At 47.8% G+C, this 18999-nt stretch overlaps 1 protein-coding gene across 5 annotated transcripts in view; it reads left to right on the forward strand.

The window, feature by feature from the left end:
- The window catches only part of GPR161 (G protein-coupled receptor 161), a 57249-nt gene that overhangs the window by 26434 nt on the left and 11816 nt on the right, over positions 1-18999 (forward strand). For 3 of the 5 annotated variants that reach the window (XM_025364795.1, XM_025364807.1, XM_025364801.1), the window contains 2 exons: positions 5652-6069; positions 13091-13815. In XM_025364795.1, coding sequence (XP_025220580.1) covers positions 5652-6069; positions 13091-13815 — 1143 coding nt within the window. The remainder of the gene's footprint in view (positions 1-5651; positions 6070-13090; positions 13816-18999) is intronic. The other 2 variants (XM_025364819.1, XM_025364812.1) reach the window with 1 other exon arrangement.

An 18999-nucleotide genomic window follows, 5' to 3' on the forward strand; every position in this document is an offset into this window, starting at 1 on the left:
CCCTTCCTTCCTTCCTTCCTTCCTTCCTTCCTTCCTTCCTTCCTTCCTTCCTTCCTTCCTTCCTTTTTTTAAATGGAGACAGGGTCTTACTCTTTCGTCTAGGATGGAGTGCATTGGTGTGATCATGGCTCACTGTAGCCTTGACCTCCTGGGCTCTGGTAATTATTCTCCAACCTCAGCCTCCCAAGTAGCTGGGACTACAGGCACACACCACCAAGCTTGGCTAATTTTTTTGTAGAGATGAGGTTTCACCACATTGCCCTGGGTGGTCTCGAACTCCTGAGCTCAAGCCATCCACCTACTTCGGCCTCCCAAAGTGTTGGGGTTACAGGTGTAAGCCACTGTGCCTAGCCACCATATTTTTTCTATTAATTCAAGTTCTTGGAAGTCAGTTCTTCTGTTTTGTTGCTGTTGTTTTTGACCATCCCTCATGGGGAATGCTATGTGTTCACTTTCATCAGGTATTTTTTTGTGTGTATTGTGAGTGTGTAAATTCCTTATAGAGGTATTTTGATTTACTTCTGTCAACATTAATTTTTACATGGGTTTATTAACTTGGATTTCTGTAGCATGCAGAATGTATACATTTAGTTGTGTTTGTTTTGTTTTGAGACGGAGCCTTGCTCTGTTGCCCGGGCTGGAGTGCAGTGGTGCGATCTCGGCTCATTGCAACCTCTGCCTCCCAGGTTCAAGCAAATTCTCCTACTTCGGCTTCTCGAGTAGCTGGGACTACAGGTGTGCACCACCGCACCTGGCTAGTTTTTGTATTTTTAGTAGAGACAGGGTTTCAGCATGTTGACCAAGCTGGTCTCGAACTCCTGACTTCAGGTGATCCATCCGCCTCAGCCTCCCGGAGTGCTGGGATTACAGGTGTCAGCCACTGCACCCGGCTAGAATATATTACTTTAGAACCCTCATTAGCGTGACGCATGTCTTAATGTTTGATTTCTCATGGAAAAAAATGTTGGTACCCTGCCCAGAGCCTCATGTTAAGTAACTATATTTTTGCCACTTGGCTATGCCAGTGGGAGGAGCTTTCTAATCCCTTTTCCATGAAGGAGAAATCCCTTCTAGAACCTACTCTTTATGTAGGATGTTGGTTCCAGTTCTCTGCTTTGTAGGGCCCAAAGTCATTCTGCCACCTAGAAACCTCTGCCCTAGGGGACTTGAACTATGATAGATCTAATACCCTGTGGTTACAGGTGTGAGGTTCATATTCTGCCTTTTAGTTTTTTCTCTGTTACCTGTAGGTTTCTTTTTTCAAGTTTCACTTTTTTAAAAAAATTAAATTTGGGGTTATATTTAATCCAACTTTTCTGTGCATTTGAAATAAGAAACATATTCACGTCAGTGACATCTACCATGTTGGGGGAGACTCCCATAGTAAGTGAACAACGCTATACTTTGCTTGGATAAAGTCATTATACCTTATGAAGTGCTTCCTAGTCATGTTTTCATTTGCCTTTTACATTTTCAATTTCTTAATCTTTCTGACTGCATTTTGGGGAATTTCCTCAGACTAATTCTTGTATTTATGCTTGAATAGTGAGTTCATACTGATACGTCCAATCACCAATCTAACACAAGGTGTTTTCTCACTTCCCCCATTCTGTAATTTGTATCTTTTATCTCCCACAGTAAAATACTTGATTCCCAACATAAGCATGGTTATAGTTCCAACAAAAGCATTTATACACAGTTGCCCTACAGTCAAATAGGTGTCAAATTGCAATACCATTACCAATATCTAACCTAATAAGTAAACTTAGTAAACTTAATTTTTTTCTCTTTATGGTTATATCATCAATCTGACATTAGGCTTTTTTTTTCTGTCTACAGTCAATTTTATGTTTACTTTTTACAACATTTTTTATTTAAAATTTTTAGTGTGTAAAATATTTACATGGTTCAGAAATCAAAACTATGAAGAAATACTTAGAGAAATTTACTTCTATCTCTCTTAATTTCTGATTTATCTTTCCTGTGTTTCTTTTTAAATAAACATATTTATGTATATTTGTGTGTGTATGTATTCTCATTTCAACTTCTTTCTCACTTATTTCTAATTTTTTTTTTTTTTTTTTTACAACTAGTGCCTCAGTGGATAAAATAACTTTGTCCATCTGTTATTTCATATTACGAACTTGCATCTTCAGGGTAGCGGAGTAGCTGGGCCAAGGGTGTGCAATGGTTTGGAGGGTTTGGACATGGTTTTGGGGGCCCCGCCAAGTCTCATGTTGACATTTGATCCCAGTGTTGGAGGGGGGCCTGGTGGGAGGTGTTTTGGTTGTGAGACAGATCCCTCATGGAGGACAGCATGGCGCCATTCCTGTGGGAGGGAGGGAGTTCTCACTCTTAGTTCCCACTAGAATGGGTTGTTGAAAAGAGCCTGGGACCTCCTTCCCTCTCTTGGCTCCTCTCTCCCCTTGTGGTCTGCACACACTGGCTCCCCTTTGCTTTCAGCCATGAGTGGAGGCAGCTTGAAGCCCTCACCAGAGACTGATGCTGCACCATACTTGTACAGCCTGCAGAAGGGTGAGCTAAATAAACATCTTTTCTTCCTAAGTTACCCAGCCTCAGTTATTCCTTTATAGCAATGCACACAGACTAAGACAGGGTGGATGCACGCAGTATTTTTACCTTTGCCCAATTCCTCTCCCTAGGGTTCTGCCATTTGCATTTGTACTGGAAGTGTAGGAGAGTGCCTGTTTCCCCAATGCCTTGCCTGCAGAGACTGCTGCCAAACTTTGGAATTTTTGCTGGTCTAAAAAGAAAGAAATGGCATCTCATTGTAGTTTTAACATGGATTTCTCTTCTTTTCAGTGAGATTGAGCATCATTTCAGTGTTTGAGTGCCATTGGCGCATCTTTCTGTGAACTCTGTGTTTAGGTCTTTTTGTCCATTTTCTGTTGCTTATAACAAAATACCTGAAACTGGGTAATTTATAAAGAAAAGGAATGCATTTCTTACAGTGATGGAGGCTAAAATATCCAAGGTTGAGGGGCTGCATACGGTGACGGCCTTCTTGTTGGTGGGTTCTCTGCAGAATCCCCATGTGGCACAGGGTGTCACATGGATGGGGGCTGAGTGCTAGCTCAGGTCTCTCTTCCTCTTCCTATAAAGCCACCAGTCCCACTGCGTGATAACCCATTAATCCGTGAATGCATTATTCCATTCACGAGAGCAGAGCCCTCATCAGCCAGTCACCTCTTCAAGGCTCCACTTCTCCATGTTGCCCATTGGAGGTTGAGTTTCAATGTGAGTTTCAGAAGGTGCAGGCATTCAAACCATAGTAGTCTTATGGCCACTTTTTTATTCTGTGTTTTCATCTGTTTTTTTCCTCTTGATTTTAACTAGTTCTTTACAGATTAGGATGATAAGATTTTTATCTGTGATATAAGCTATAAATATTTCCTCTCTTTATTTCATTTGTCTAATGATTCAAGCTCTATTTTCTTTCTTTTTTTATAATTTTCACATTTATTTTAGATTTGGGGGTACATGTGCAGGTTTATTACATGCAAAGTCTGTTTTCTTAATCACCATGTTGTCCCTTGTGCAGTAATATGCTTACTTAGAAGCTTTGAGACATTAATTAATTTACCTATTAGAGTCAACAAACCCAGAACTCACCAACTAAAGACAAAAACCAAAAACAACCTTACGAAGACACAGGCGTAGAAGGCACACCTAGAAAGTATCTTCACAGCACAAAGCTGGAGTAACTAATATGTTGCATAACTGAATCAAAATTCAGAATACTTTAGCAGCCTGGAAATAGGGGCCAAAATGCTTAAAAGGAAATTTAGTTGAAATAATGTTTTGTACTTAGGCTTAAAAACATTAATTCCACATGTTCAAGATTAGGGACATCTGTCTTCATAGAAATTCATGTATGTGTAAACTTTGGGATTTGGTTGATCACACACTTATATAAGACCAACAGAATTAGCTAGTTGCTACAAGAAAATATTTTGAGACAGGGTCTCGCTTTGTCACCCAGGCTGGAGCTCAGTGACACAAACAGCTCACTGCAGCCTCGACCTCTGGGCTCAAGGGATCCTCCCACCTCAGCCTGCTAAGTAGCTGGGAGTACAGGCATGTACCACCATTCCCGGATAATTTTCTTTTTATTTTCTTGTAGAGACAGTTTCGCCACATTGCCCAGGCTTGTTCTCAGACTCCTGAGCTCAAGCAGTCTGCCCACATGAGCCTCCCAAAGTGCTGGGATTACCGGTGTGAGCTACCATGCGTCCTGCCTCCAGAAAATGTATTCTTACCGTGAATAGTGTGAAGGGGATTATTCTGATCATGGAGAAAATTGCCCGTTTGGACTTGACACTTATCAGAATACATCCAGAATGGCGTGTTCAAGTTTGGGGACCACAAATCAAGAGGGTCATAGATATCTGAGAGCAAGTACAAAGCAGGGAAGCTGAGTTAGTGAAGGGTCTGGAAACCACCATACAGCTTACTATGAGGGAAACTTTCTCTCTGGCACTTATGACTGCTGGTGAGGGGAAGGACTGCCTTATTAACCCGCACACTCCCCCTGGCCAAAGAGCCTTTGAAGCAGTGGATCCACCGCGAGGGTTGTGAGGGTGGCCCCGCTGCTGTGTATAGGCAGTTTAGGCAGCAGAGTTTTTGTCTTGATCATGGAAAGCAATCTTTCCTTTCTTTTTGGTGTCTTCTATGTGCAGAGAATGAGAGCAGGTGGGGAAAGTGATCTGTGGGATTTTTTGGCTAACTGAGGTATATGAAGAGTTTTGGAGAAACATCAGTCTGTAGGATTTAATGTTAACATGTGTCAACCTGGGGCTTTAGCCAAGATCCCAAGCCAGTTTCCTGAGGGCAGGGACTGCACCTTATAGACAGTGATGTCTGTGGGCCAGGACCTCAAATGGTGCCTCTACTTCCCCATTTACAGTTAGTGCTTGCTCTCCCTCGCCGTGTCTGATGAGAACACTAATGATGTTCCCATACAAACTGTACCTGATTAATCCGTGCTCAGGGAACTCAGAACAATTCCCTTGAGAATCTTACTGTCAAACCGTAATGTGCACCAAAACCGACTGGCACTGGGGCTAAAATGCAGGTTTGTTTCTGTGAGATGGAGATGCGGAGCCTGAGGTTCTGCCTCTCTAGTGAGCTCCCAGTGATGGTGATCCTGCTGGCTCAGAGCCCATCCTGAGTAGCCAGGGTCTAAACACAGCAGTCTGCAGAGTGTCTCCCATGGACCACTTGTAACAACCCCCTGCCCCCATTTAAAATGCAGATTCCTAGGTTGTGCCTGTGATCTCTGCACCCAGAACCTCTAGTGGTGGAGCTCAAGGATCAGCTTTCTAAACTGGCTCTTCAAACGATTCTTAAGCACATTAAAGGTTTTGAACCAATGGCCTTGGGAAAATGGATAGGATGGGTTAGACCAGAGGAAGAAATTGGTCAGGGGGACGTAAAGAGTTTCACACGTAGTTGGTTATAGAAAATGGCCCGCTTATGTGGCGCTTGTGTGGGGGAGTCCCGCTGAGAGTCTGCACTGGCTGGGTGACCTCAGGCGCAGCACTTAACCCCTTTAAGCCTTTCTTCCCTAAGGTGGAGACGATGATTTGATGAATCTTTTCCTATCCCCTGGTCCTGCTTTATCTTTGCAGTCGTCCAGCATGCTGTGCCCACCCCATGCCGAGGTGCACTGACCATGAGCCTCAACTCCTCCCTCGGCTGCAGGAAGGAGCTGAGTAACCTCACCGAGGAGGAGGGCGGCGAAGGGGGCGTCATCGTCACCCAGTTCATCGCCATCATTGTCATCACCATTTTTGTCTGCCTGGGAAACCTGGTCATCGTGGTCACCTTGTACAGGAAGTCCTACCTCCTCACCCTCAGCAACAAGTTCGTCTTCAGCCTGACCCTGTCCAACTTCCTGCTGTCCGTGTTGGTGCTGCCTTTTGTGGTGACGAGCTCCATCCGCAGGGAATGGATCTTTGGTGTAGTGTGGTGCAACTTCTCTGCCCTCCTCTACCTGCTGATCAGCTCAGCCAGCATGCTAACCCTCGGGGTCATTGCCATCGACCGGTAAGCATGCTTCACACTTAGAGAGTTGAGGAATTACTGACGGGCACTCATCTGGTGCAGTGTCCCGCTGACTGCTTTAGTTCCCTGGAGAGTGTCAGGGGCTCCCGCCGGGGGCGGATGACCAGGTGGCGTTCTGCCTCTGGAGCCGTCTCTTCAACCAAAGCACGTCTCGTTTTGTCTGTGGATGTTACATACAATTTTATATTTTAAAAAGAGGTTCCGTTGCCTAGAATAAAACATTGTAGAAACCTCTGATTCTTGGTTTGTAGGTGAAGAAGCCGACGCCAAGGCAGGTTTCGGTTCTGAGCCGCATTGGGTCCAGGGCCTCTGACTTTGCTGCTCTTTCTCCCAATGTGACCGCTGCTCTGTCTTGCTTTGATGTTGACCAGTGCAGCCCAAACAGGGAACACCCTCACTCCCCACAGCCCAGGACTGGAAGGAGAGCAGGGGGAAGGAAGACAGCCAGAGAATACTGCAGTGACACCGGGGAGAGGCCGTGTGCGCATTTGGAAACTCGGTTGCTCCCGCCCTCAACGTAGCTGATGCACGGGGAGGTCAGGCGCGGCTGATGTGCCTAAGCAGCATCTCGCAGGTTCTTCAGGTTCCTGCATTATGCTGTCAGATTTAGTTGTACAAGTCTCGTGGGGTTTGGCAGCGAGTTTCCCACAAATTAGTGCATTTATTAGAATTTTGCTAATGGCCACTTCCTTTATCACAGGCACAGGTTGAGCTTCATGAGGACAGGGAGGATAGATTCAAGGTCTGTGTGATTTGCCTGGAATTGGGGAGGAGAGTAAGTAGTGGGGTCAGGGAAAACACAGAGTGGGGCTAGCCAGGGATGTTGTCACTGGGTGACACAAGTCCCTGGACTTTTTTGAGACCGTCAGTTTTTTAGCCGATGAGTGGTAGTGGAACTGTCCACTGGGAGCACAGACTGCACCTAGACCTGAGGCTGGAATCTGGCAACTCTTTGTGGCTGCATTGGGGAGGCAGAACCAATGAAGCCATTGGTCAAAACAAATCAGTTAGCTTCTCTCTCTTTTTTTTTTTCCCCCTGAATAGTAAAAGTAATACAGAAAATATAATGAATGAAATTAGAAACACTTGTGATCTAACCATCAGAGCAATCACTGTTTATGTTTTTAGTATATTTGCTTTCAGTAATTTTTGGTTGTATACAGCAAATTTTTGAAATAGGCTTCTGGCACCTATGGTTTTCTGACCTCCTTTTTTCATGTAGGTGATGGTGAGCATTTTCTCTTATTTGCAAATATCCTTGAAGAAGGTGATTTTTCATGGTTACAAGGTATTCCATCCTGTGGAGGTATATAAATTATTTTCACAGTCCCCTATTACTGGATTAGGTGGCTTCACATAGCTTGCTATTCTCTATAGCATTCTGAGGAGCATGTGTGTTTGTGGAATTGCTGTATTCTCAGTAACAGTAAACATGCTTTCAAGGTTCTCGATATATAAAAGGCAAATAACCCTTCAGAAAGTTGTACAAATTTGTACTTCAGCAGCTGTTTATCAATATCCTATCAGGACTGATTATATAACATTTTTTTTCTAAGTTTGGAAGTTTGTTGGCAGGGGGGAGGAATGGGATCTCATTGTTTTAACTTTTATTTATTTTTTGTATTTATTACGTTTTGAACATCCCTTTCTGGGCTCTGGGTCCCGTGGAACATGGAGTGAGGATAAACAGCTTAGTTGCAGAGACGGAGAGATGGTCTCTGAGTGCCCCTCTCAGAGCTGTCTCTATATGGATGCTCAGTAAACATGCCAGGCAGCATCTGCAGGGATAGCTCCAGGAGGCTGTAAGCTGCTTGCTTAAATCTGGGGTCTAGATGAATGAGAATGAGATTTTCTACCAGCAAGCATGACAAATCCTCAAATCATGCCAGCAAAGTACTTCATCTGAGAGAGGGTTTACCTCTTTCAGGGCCTTGGATGTCTATTCCAGGAAAGGCCTGTGCCCAATCCTTGGAGTGGTGGGCTGCAGTCGTGAGCAGGACACAGACCCTGCCCACCAGGGGTTTACAGTTCAGTGGCAGAGGCTGACTTGTGGGTGCCGATTTAACACAAAAGTAGAAATAACCACCATCGACAGCTCCACCAGCCACTGCTGCTGATGGGCTGGGCAAGGAGAAGGTGGCATTTGAGTGCCTCAGGGAGAAGGTGGCATTTGAGCTAGGCTCCTAAACAGTGAGTAGGATAGCAGGTATGTAACAGGTGAAGAGGCCCCTTCTGACTGAAGGAGCAGCTTCTGTGTATTCACTTGGTAAGCAATTATTGAGCACCTATTATATGGCTAGCACAGTGGTTGGTGCTGGGAATACATAGCTGAATAAGATGAATAAACATGCTGAGGCCTAGCGTAGTGGCTCACGCCTGTAATCCCAACACCTTGGGAGGCGAGGCGGGTGGATCACCTGAAGTCAGGAGTTCAAGACCAGCCTGGCCAACATGGTGAAACCCCATCTCTACTAAAATACAAAAATTAGCTGGGCATGGTGGCAGGTGCCCGTAATCCCAGCTACTTGGGAGACTGAGGCAGGAGAATCACTTGAACCTGGGAGGCGGGGGTTGTAGTGAGCCGAGATTGTGCCATTGCACTCCAGCCTGGGTGACAAGAGCAATACTCCATCTGAAAAAAAAAAAAAAAGAAAAAGAGAAAGTAGAAGTGGAGAAGAACAAGGGCAGTGGGCATGATTTTAACTATAAAATGTTACACGCTTGTCATATTCCTATGTACACTGTTTATCAACATTTAGCTCAGCTAACCCTCATGATAACCTTGTTAGCCCCGATTTTGCAGATGAGCAAAGTGAGGTTTTTGAGGCCTTAAGTAACTTGCCCAAGGTCACGGGGCTGGTAAGTAACTCTCCCAGTTTTGAGATGCCCAAACCTGGACGCTTTGTCATTATACAACACCGTCAACTCAGTCATTCCAGCAGCCGGCTAGCATAGCTCAGGGTTTCTCCACCTTAGCACTATTGACATTTCAAGCCAGATAATTCTCTGTGTTGAGGAGCTGTCCTGTGCCTTGTAGGATGTACAACAGCATCCTGGCCTCTACCCACCAAATGCTGGAACACCTCCCCAGTCGTGACAGCCCAAAATGTCTGTAGACATTGCCACATATACCCAGGGGTTCCCAGCTGTGGACCTCAGCTAAAGTAACTGGCCAGACAGATGAACCCAAAGAGTCTATCTTGTAGCTCCATGAAAAGAGAGCAAAGACAGATATAAAAAGAATGACTGCCTGGAGCGAAATTCACAGTTTGTCAATGTCCTAAACCAGCCAAGTGGAAGTAGGGCCTGCTGGGGACACCATTTGACCTGCCAATGGTTCCACTGTGAATGTCTGTTACTTAGAAGAAGTCTGTAACATTGGTCACCTCTATCATCGCTGCCAAGCCGCCGGAGTTCCGGGTCTGTGGAGAAGAGTTCTCATATTTTCATTCCACACCACAGAGGGTGAAACTCCAGGTCTGAAAATAGAATTTCAGTACATGAAAGTATCTAGAACAATGGGATGAGTAGGGCTAGCAAAACTGACTAGTGCTTTTAGAAGACTGTTCCATGTAAGTTAGCGTGTTACCCCTCCGTTACGTGAAGTTGGCTTAGATTCTGTTTCTGTTTTCACTAAAGACAACTTATTAAGAGCAGGGCTTGCTGTCAAAGTGGCTGGTCTTGTGGCAGGAGCCTGAAGCATCGGAAGCCCCTTCCCACATTACAACTTTTCAGTTACCTGTGACGTCATGAAAGCCTCTTTGGGGTTCAAGGGTCGTGATTGGGCTCATGTCTAAAAATGAGTTGTCAGAGAAGAGATCGAGAGCCTCAGAAGACAGTTAAGAGAATAGAGGGCAAAGGAAAACCCCTCTCTTTTGGTCTGTGTTATTAGCCCACATAGGAGTCGGGAGTTGCTTTTGTTGTTTTCCCTTGAGTCTTCAACTAGGCTTAAATGAGGCTTCAGCTGCAAAAAACGACTTTGTAAATCTGTGATTGAGAACACATATGCCCATTTTTTTCTGAGGAGATGTAGGACTGTTCTTTCTTTATTTTTTTTTTTTGAGACAGGTCTTGCTCTGTCACCCAGGCTGGAGTGCAGTGGGGCAATCATGGCTTATTGCAGCCTTGACCTCCTGGGCCCAAGTGATCCTCCTCCCACCTCAGTCTCCCAAGTAGCTGAGTCTACAGACACACACCACCATACCTGCCTAATTTTGTTTTCTATTTTTTGTAGAGATGGGGTCTCCCTATGTTGCCCAGTTTGGTCTCAAACTCCTGGCTTCAAGTAATCCTCCTATCTTGGACTCCCAAAGTGCTGAGATTACAAGATGTGAGCCATTGCGCCTGGATGGAATGTTCTGTATCTTGGTAGAGGTGTAGATGCGTGCATTTCATTGTACATACCTTTTATCCTCCCACCCCCATCAAAAACATACTTAAACACAAAACCCCTGGAGGACATGGCTATACATGGGCAGGGCTGTGCCTGTGGGGCTTTTCTGCCTGTAGGAGGCTGACCTTGACTGAGCCAGCACCCAGCTTCACTGCCCCAGCTTCCCGATGGCACTCAGGATGCAGCTGGGAGAAATCAGTGTCATGTCACACTGGAACTGCCTGTGCCTGAACCTCAGTCAGTGAGTGATATGGGTACCATTTGTTACAATAAAGGAGAAGTCTTGCCATAAAGTAATAATAATAACTGGGTGTTGAGAAGAGCCAGAAGGAAATCTGGCAGAGGACAGCACATGAATTGTAATCATTTTTATGGCCTCCAAACAGGGTTGGTGGAAGGAGGCCTATGGTGAACATTCACCAGGCCTGGCTCCCACAGCCGGCCGTACACTCCCGAGGTGACTGAGGGTGAAGTGTCTGCATGCTCTGTAAAGGGACAGAGAAAAGTAGAAATCTCTGCCTTGTTTCTTTTGAAAAGTGAAGGAAACCTTCCTAGACCCACTGCTCCCCTCCCCGCAGTCCCACCCTAGCAACCCCCTCACATTTCATTTGCCAGCATGATGTCAGACAGGTCCAGGTCTCAGCAGGCCACCCACAATGGGAAGGAGACTACCGTGTGGCCTGCTCACCCCCCAGGGCTCAGAAGGGCCAGTGTCCCGTGGGGGTCATCGCAGGAGCAGGAGCAGTGTAGGGCTTTTGTCCTCAAGGAGGATGGGAGAAAGGTCGATGGCCAGTCCCCCATTGAAGGGTAGGCACCATCCGGGCCTTTTCCATGCTCTTCCTCATTCGTTCCTAGGAGCAGACCTGTGATGTGGGTGCCACAATTCCCGTTTTCTAGATGAGGGAACTGAAGCTCTGAGAGGTTCATCAGCTGGCTAAGGTCACACAGCTAGTAGACATCAGAGCTTCCATCTGAACTTGAATTTCCAGCTCCAAAGGCATGCTTTTTCCCTTGGGCTGCATGGCCTTTGCAAGATGCAAGCCCAGATAGCAGTGAAAGACAGTAATCACCTTACCCAGCCACTGTGCAGTGATTCTGTAATCGACACCCTAATCACTGTGCAATCTTCTCCTCAGGCCCCACAGCTGGAAATGCTCTCTTTCCAGGCTAGATCCTGGCCTGGGCTCAAGGCTCAGCTCAGAGCAGCCCCAGGCTCACCCCTGCTTAGGAAGACCAAGGAGGCAGCACCTCCAGTTAGCACGTGGCAGTTCAGCTGCTGGGGCCCAAGGGTGACTCAGGGCGGTCCCTGTGGAGGAGCTGGCTTCCCAGGCGATGTGTGAGGCACGTAGCCACAGTCATTTCCCAACGTCCTGCCTGTGCCAGGCGGCATCAGTGTGGCCACCCGTCCCTTCCACATGTTGCCCTCATGGGAACATCCTATTTCCCTTGGATAAAATGTCTGGGTTGGGAGGGTGGTGGCTGACTTTCAGCCCTGTGGTCTAAGTCCTCCCACCCTTTCCAGTTAAAGGGCCAGTCCTTAGCTGGGCCTACATGCCCCGGCCACGCTCACCCGGCCTGCTTCTCTCCTCCTCTCTCCATCCTGCACTCTCTGTCCTGCCAGGTGGAACTCCCTGTAGCCTCCCCTCTGAGATGGTGCTCACTCACATCGCCATACCTCACCAGGCTAGCTTTCTGCCTGGGGTGGTCCTGGTCAGTGCCTCCAACGCTGTGAGACCTGGGTCTGGAGCATCACCTGCATCAGGAGCCTGCTGTGACCTGTGCTGGACCGGAAGCCTGCCAGTTTGAATTGATAGCGCTCCTGGCCCACCTCCTTCCTGGCAGCACTGAGTGATTTGGAACCGCCCCCTTGACTGTGGAACAAGAAGGCTTACACAGAATTGCTGGGCATGTGCACTGGGGATTGTAGAGTCAGATTGCCTGGGTTTATGTCTTTCTCCCATGGGTCTGGGGTGCATTATTTAGCCTTTCCCTGCTTTAATTTCCTCATCTGTAAAATGAAGATAATGACATACCCACGCTCATGGTTGCTGTGAGGACTCAATGTGGCCCTTACCACTCCAGGCCCTGATAGTTGGCTCAGGTGTCTGCCTCCCTCACATCTTCTCAACTGCATTTCCAGGACATAGCACAGTGCTTGGCACATTGCAAGCCTTTGGTAAATGTCCATTGATTGAATGAAGCCCATAGTCCTTCAACATCATTCTGGTTCTGATGATCCCTCTGAAAATTGATCTGAATGGATTAATGTCAGCAGCAGCAGAACTGATGTGGCCCAATGCATAATCCCTTAGGACTCCTGTAGGTATCTCAAGACTGGCCACACCCCCAAATATGAGTGGGCTCTGGTGTGGTGACTTGGAAACAGGAAGGTTCGAGCTCTGTGTCTTGCCAGTGTTGAGCTCTTCTCTGGTAAAGAGCTCTGCAGAGCTGTGGAACATGATGTGGTCTTTGTAACTTGTCTGGGGAGACCTGGGGGAAGGTGCTGCTTTTAGAAACATCCAGGCCAGTTATGGGAGCCCCTGACACAGAAAAGCAGCAGTTTTCTCTCTGCTGACTTCTCTCTCTTGCCTCCCTCCATCCCTTTTCTAGCTACTATGCTGTCCTGTACCCCATGGTGTACCCCATGAAAATCACAGGGAACCGGGCTGTGATGGCACTTGTCTACATCTGGCTTCATGCACTTATCGGCTGCCTGCCACCCCTGTTTGGTTGGTCGTCCGTGGAGTTTGACGAGTTCAAATGGATGTGTGTGGCTGCTTGGCACCGGGAGCCTGGCTACACGGCCTTCTGGCAGATCTGGTGTGCCCTATTCCCCTTTCTGGTCATGCTGGTGTGCTACGGCTTCATCTTCCGCGTGGCCAGGGTCAAGGCACGCAAGGTGCACTGTGGCACAGTCGTCATCGTGGAGGAGGATGCTCAGAGGACCGGGAGGAAGAACTCCAGCACCTCCACCTCCTCTTCAGGCAGCAGGAGGAACGCCTTTCAGGGTGTGGTCTACTCGGCCAACCAGTGCAAAGCCCTCATCACCATCCTGGTGGTCCTCGGTGCCTTCATGGTCACCTGGGGCCCCTACATGGTTGTCATCGCCTCTGAGGCCCTCTGGGGGAAGAGCTCTGTCTCCCCGAGCCTGGAGACTTGGGCCACATGGCTGTCCTTTGCCAGCGCTGTCTGCCACCCCCTGATCTATGGACTCTGGAACAAGACAGTTCGCAAAGAACTACTGGGCATGTGCTTTGGGGACCGGTATTATCGGGAACCGTTTGTGCAACGACAGAGGACTTCCAGGCTCTTCAGCATTTCCAACAGGATCACAGGTAACTCGGGCATTGTTAGGATAGTCCCTCCGAGGCAGATGAAATCTGTGGTCCTCTCAGCCACGCTGGCCTGTTTGTGAGTGAGTTCTCAGGCTGACTGGTGGTGAGGCTCAAAGCACAGATTTCCTTTGGGAAGAAACATTCCAGAGGCTCTGCTGTGATTCCCAGGGAGCTTCCTGTCACTCAGCAGTTCACGGCCATGCTGACCAGGCCAGCAGAGCTCCCTGGTGCCCTGGTATGCATCCCAAAAGAGCTGGGCAGGGGACACCATGGGCTAGAAATCTGCTTTCTGAAACCCCAGCCATGGCCCTCTAGCCTCCAGCATATGTATAGTTTCTTTTACTTTTTTTTTTTTTTTTTTTGAGACAGGATCTTGCTCTGTCGCCCAGGGTGGAGTGCAGTGGCACGATCTCCATTCACTGCAACCTCTGTCTCCCTGATTCAGGTGATTCTTGTGCCTCAGCCTCCCAAGTAGCTGGGATTATAGGCACGCACCACCACAGCCAACTACTTTTTATATTTTTAGTAGAGACGGGGTTGCACCTTATTGGCTAGGCTGTTCTCAAACTCCTGACCTCAAGTGATTCACCCACCTCAGCCTCCCAAAGTGCTGGGATTACAAGCGTGAGCCACCACGCCAGGCCTGGGGTATATTTACTTCTTTACTAAAGGTAAAATAATCCAAGCATTGGACCAGGCCACCTTCTCTTGGCACATGCACATCCTTTCCTGTCAGCGCCCCCTCCCCACCTCAGCTGCTGTCTTCCTCCTCAACTATTCTCCTCCTGCTCACAGATCAGTGATCTCCTCAGATGGTCCCAGACAATCCAGGGGGTGTCCATGCCAAACCTCAGCCCTCCACTGAAACATGGCCTTGTATGTGCGAGGCTGTTCCTTTCTCTGATGACTGATCCAGTGTGCACAGGTTTCCGGACACAATCCCACCATCTTTGATGGGACCTGGAGGAATTACTGTAGTTAGGAGTTACATTTTTTGTTAAAACTTTTTATTTTGAAATAATTTTAGATTTAGAGAAGACGTGGAAAAACACTGCAGAGAATTCCCACACACCCAGCTTCCTCTCGTGTTACTGTCTTGAAAAACCATAGCACAGTGATCAGCTCTAAAACGTTAACACTGGGGCAGTGCTATTAACTACAGACTTGATTCAGATTTCACCTGTTTTTTCATTAATGTCCTTTGTTTGTCCAAAGATCCAGCTCGGGATCCCATATTGTTTTAGTCAATCTTTGACAATACTTTATTCTTCCCTTGTCTTTTATGACATCGACAGCTTTGTAGAGTACTTACCAGGTATTTTATAGAGTGCCCCTTAATTTGTGTTCATCTGATGCTTTCTCAAGATTAGAATGCGGTTATCCATTTTTGGCAAGAATGCCACAGGGGTGATGTGCCCTTCCTATACATCACAGCAGAGGGCACATATGCCAATATGCCTTATTGCTAGTTGTGTTGCCCTTGATCTCTCGGTTAAGGTGGTGCCTGTCAGATTTCTCCACAGTAAAGCTGCTGATTTTCCCATTGTAGTTAGTAAATACAACGGAGGAGATACTTTGAGATGATGCAAATACCCTGTTTCCTCTTTGGCCCTCTCCCACTGACTCAGGACACATTTGTGGATCTTCCCTCTAGCATTTTTACTGTGTAGTTTTGAGGTCAAGTAGCTGGATTTTTAGGGCCAAGTTGAAGGGAGACCATCACCTGGCTGAGCCACTGGGAGAGAGATTTGGAGGACATTCAGCTCGGACCACAGTCCTCATCTCTTGCCAGATGACTTTGGGCAACTCTTCAAACCACTCTAGTTAATTTCTCCTCTTCATGAAATAGAGAGGTCTGTCTTCCACTTTTCTTCTCAAGAGGGCGAAAGAAATAATAACTCTAATTATGCACACCCAGTGGCAATGATGACAGGAGATCCTTTCCATGTGGCGATGAGACACACTGGCATCACTGATTTATTTCACAGGCTGATGGAGTTTTAGTTCCAAGAGATGAAGGAAGTCTGGGACTTTTAACCATAGGAAAAAAAATGTCTGTGTATCTCAGTATTTTAACCACTGAGATGCCCACCGCTGCCAGTTGCAAGCCCACATTTTCACATATGACCTGGAACCCAGCAGTCCATTCAATGTTGGGCTTCATCTCACTGATTAATGTATTAGTTCAGGTTTTGTAAAATCACTTGTCTTCTAGGGAAAAAATAATAGATGTTTTCTATATCAATGAAGTTAAAATGAGGAAGGAAAAAAAATGAGGACAGAAAATGGAGCAGGAAAGGGTTCATAGAACAAAAAGAAACACCTACTGTTGGGGCCAAGATTTTCCATGCAAGTCACTTGCAAGTGTCCTAGAAGAGCTGGTGAAGCTGTGAGCACAGGCGGAAAACACCAGCTGTGGTCGGTTTGGCACATCCCAGGCAGCTGGCAGCCTCGTCTTCATTGAGGGAAAGCAGGCTTGTGGGATGCTTTTGGGCTGAAGAGCTTATGGGATGGGTTCCAAGTCATTGGCCTTTCCACGGAATGGGAGCTGGGGCGGGGGTGGGGGATGGTGCCTCTTGTTCTTCCCTGAAGGTCCTGATCCCAGGAGGAGGCAGCAGCATCAGTAAGAGTGTGGGAACCAAAGCAGAATGTGGTGCCCCAGCCCAGCCACTCACCCTGCGCTGTCCATGGCTTTCTGACTGCAGGAGAGAGCCCTGGCCTCTGCCTTGTGTCCCTGGTCCCTCTGTCTGAGCCAGGGCTGACCACACCCTCTATGGGCAAGGCGTTGATATGCAGCAGATTCTGAAACCCTAATCACTTCCCCTGCCACTGGCTCACCTTAGTGTTAACTAGAGGCACGAAGGATGATCTGATGTGTCTCAAAGCCAGCAAGAAGCAGCTTGGAGGTTTTTTCTTGGTTCTGTTCCTCTCAATTTGTATGGGCACTTGGAAAGGTTTAACCAAAGTAAATGGAATAAGCTCTCCTAAAAGTAGTGCATATGAGCAAAGGCAGAAACAGAATCCCACACATTTCTGGAGCTTCCCAGATGACCTGGATGTCAGGAGTCTCCTGGGCACTTGACAGTGTGTCCTTTCTATCTAACAGATTTCAGCCATAATCAGTGGTTCTGCTTCTCTTGTTCTGTTTATCCCAAAGTGAGGAAGTACAAAATCTTAGGCTTTCCCTGGGTGCCACATGTCACTGGGCCACCAGATACTTTCTGCTTGTGAGGTCTCCGTAGCCAATTCCCACGGGGAAGGTCACTTAGGAATTTAGATCTCTGGACTTCCTGGAGGTTGCCACGCAGCGCCACCATGTGGCGGACAGGTCAGCCCTGCATGGGCATTGCTAAATGCTGCCAGGTGGTCTTAGGATGCTAAAGCACAATTCAAAGTTGACTGTGGCTACTGGCAATGGGAGTCAAGAAGAGGCTTCAGAAGAAAGCGCAGGCAGCCCCTCCACCCGCCCTTCCGCTGGCCAACCCAGAACCTTCACTCCAGCCAAGGCTGGAGAACCCGAGCACCACCCCTCTACCCAGCCAGGGAGGGTGACCCAGGCAGTATCAGGGGGCACCCCCTCCAAATGCCGCCCTTACGAGACCCTTGAAGCTCCTGGGCATAGAGCCTTTCCCGTTATCTCCTGCGAAGGACACTGACTCACGTTTGTCCAGGGGAAAGCTCCTCGCTCCAGGTTCTTCCTTGAGAGGGCCTAGCTCGAGGGCAGGGAGGGCGACCCCAGAGCCTTTGGATTCACTCCCTTGCCTTCCTAAGTTCCTTTGCTCTGTGTGTAGCATCAGGAGGTCTCCTAGTTACCTCAAAGTACCTGCAAATTTAAATCATGCCCCTGTTCTTTCAGCTTCTCAGAGCACTGTGACTTTTGCCCACCGCATGCCTCTGGAGAGCCACAAACCTGATTCACCCAGCCTGTGCCTTTGTGCTTTTTTCTTGAGGGGCTGGATTGGGCTTAGCCAGTAAATATATTGTTGCCTGTGAACAATCTCGGGGTAATTGTCTCCACCCTCCACTGGTAAATGCTGCATAAACACAGAGGAGAGGGATGCCACCTGGCTGCCCCATTTCCAGACCTTTTAGCTGAGCCACACTGGCCTGGCTCAGACCATTCCTCCCACTGGTGCAGACCAAGACATGTTCCTGGCCTTCACCGCAGCCTCAGAGATGGTGTCCAAAACCCGCTGCGGCTTCAGCCATCCCAGCTGGCAGGCGATGCCCCCACAGGCTCTGCTCCCTAAGCCAGGCCTCCTGCTGAACAGTCATGTTCCCAGGCCGAGACCTTGGGGGGATGGTCATGTGTGGGGAAGAGGATTGGAGCCTTTCTGGTCCCAGCTCCCTACAGCAACCCCCAGTCAAGGGGAAGGCCCCTTGCAAAAGCAGGATTCCCAAAAGCAGGGAGAGGGAAGTTCTGAGAGAAGCCTGCTGTGACCGCCCCTCCTGCCCACCCCATGTCCTCCTTGGCTCCAGGGAGGAAGGAGAAAGTGCATTCTATTGCCTTGTAACCTCTGAAGAATTGGGGTAGAATGAAGGAATGGGGTCTCCTCCTATCTGTGAGTGTATCATAAAATGCAAGAGTGTCCTTTGCAACAGACCACAGAATCTGCCAGGCAGTGGATCTTCTTCATGAGATCTGAGGACTTTGACTTCTTGTGCCTTGTTTTTAATTTCTAAGAGCGTTTTGTTATCTCCATGTTCCTTTTCTCGTAGCCTGCAGCTCTTTTTTTTATTTTCCTAACATTCTGAGGATGACCCATTGTAATATTGTTTGGTTTCTTAAGCTCCCTGCATTGAATCTTCCGAGGTCCATTTTTCTTTTCTTTTTTCCCATCTCCGTCTTTCACGCTAGTACCTTCTCTTAAATGTCTAGTGATCCTTGGGCACCCCTTCACCTCCAATAACGAGGGCCTAGAAAACCACAGGGAAGCCCTGGGTGGTGGGGTTGCAGGCAGGCTTCCTGACTGGGGGTTGGTCTGGCAGGGCCATTTCACAGGCGCCTGACTCTCAGTGCCTGTGAGTCTTTTCTCTAGGCTTGGTGGATTTTCCCAGGGAAGAGTTCTCCAGTCTCCAGGCCAGGTTAAGTGGGACAAGGGGCCAGGGTCCCACTATTTAATACGTAAATTTCCACAATACCCTCAGTTTTCACTGTGTCACTTCTGGTGCAGCTGTGCCCAG

Source organism: Theropithecus gelada, chromosome 1 (genome assembly GCF_003255815.1).
Source record: "Theropithecus gelada isolate Dixy chromosome 1, Tgel_1.0, whole genome shotgun sequence".
In the NCBI taxonomy this organism is placed as follows: Eukaryota; Metazoa; Chordata; class Mammalia; order Primates; family Cercopithecidae; genus Theropithecus; species Theropithecus gelada.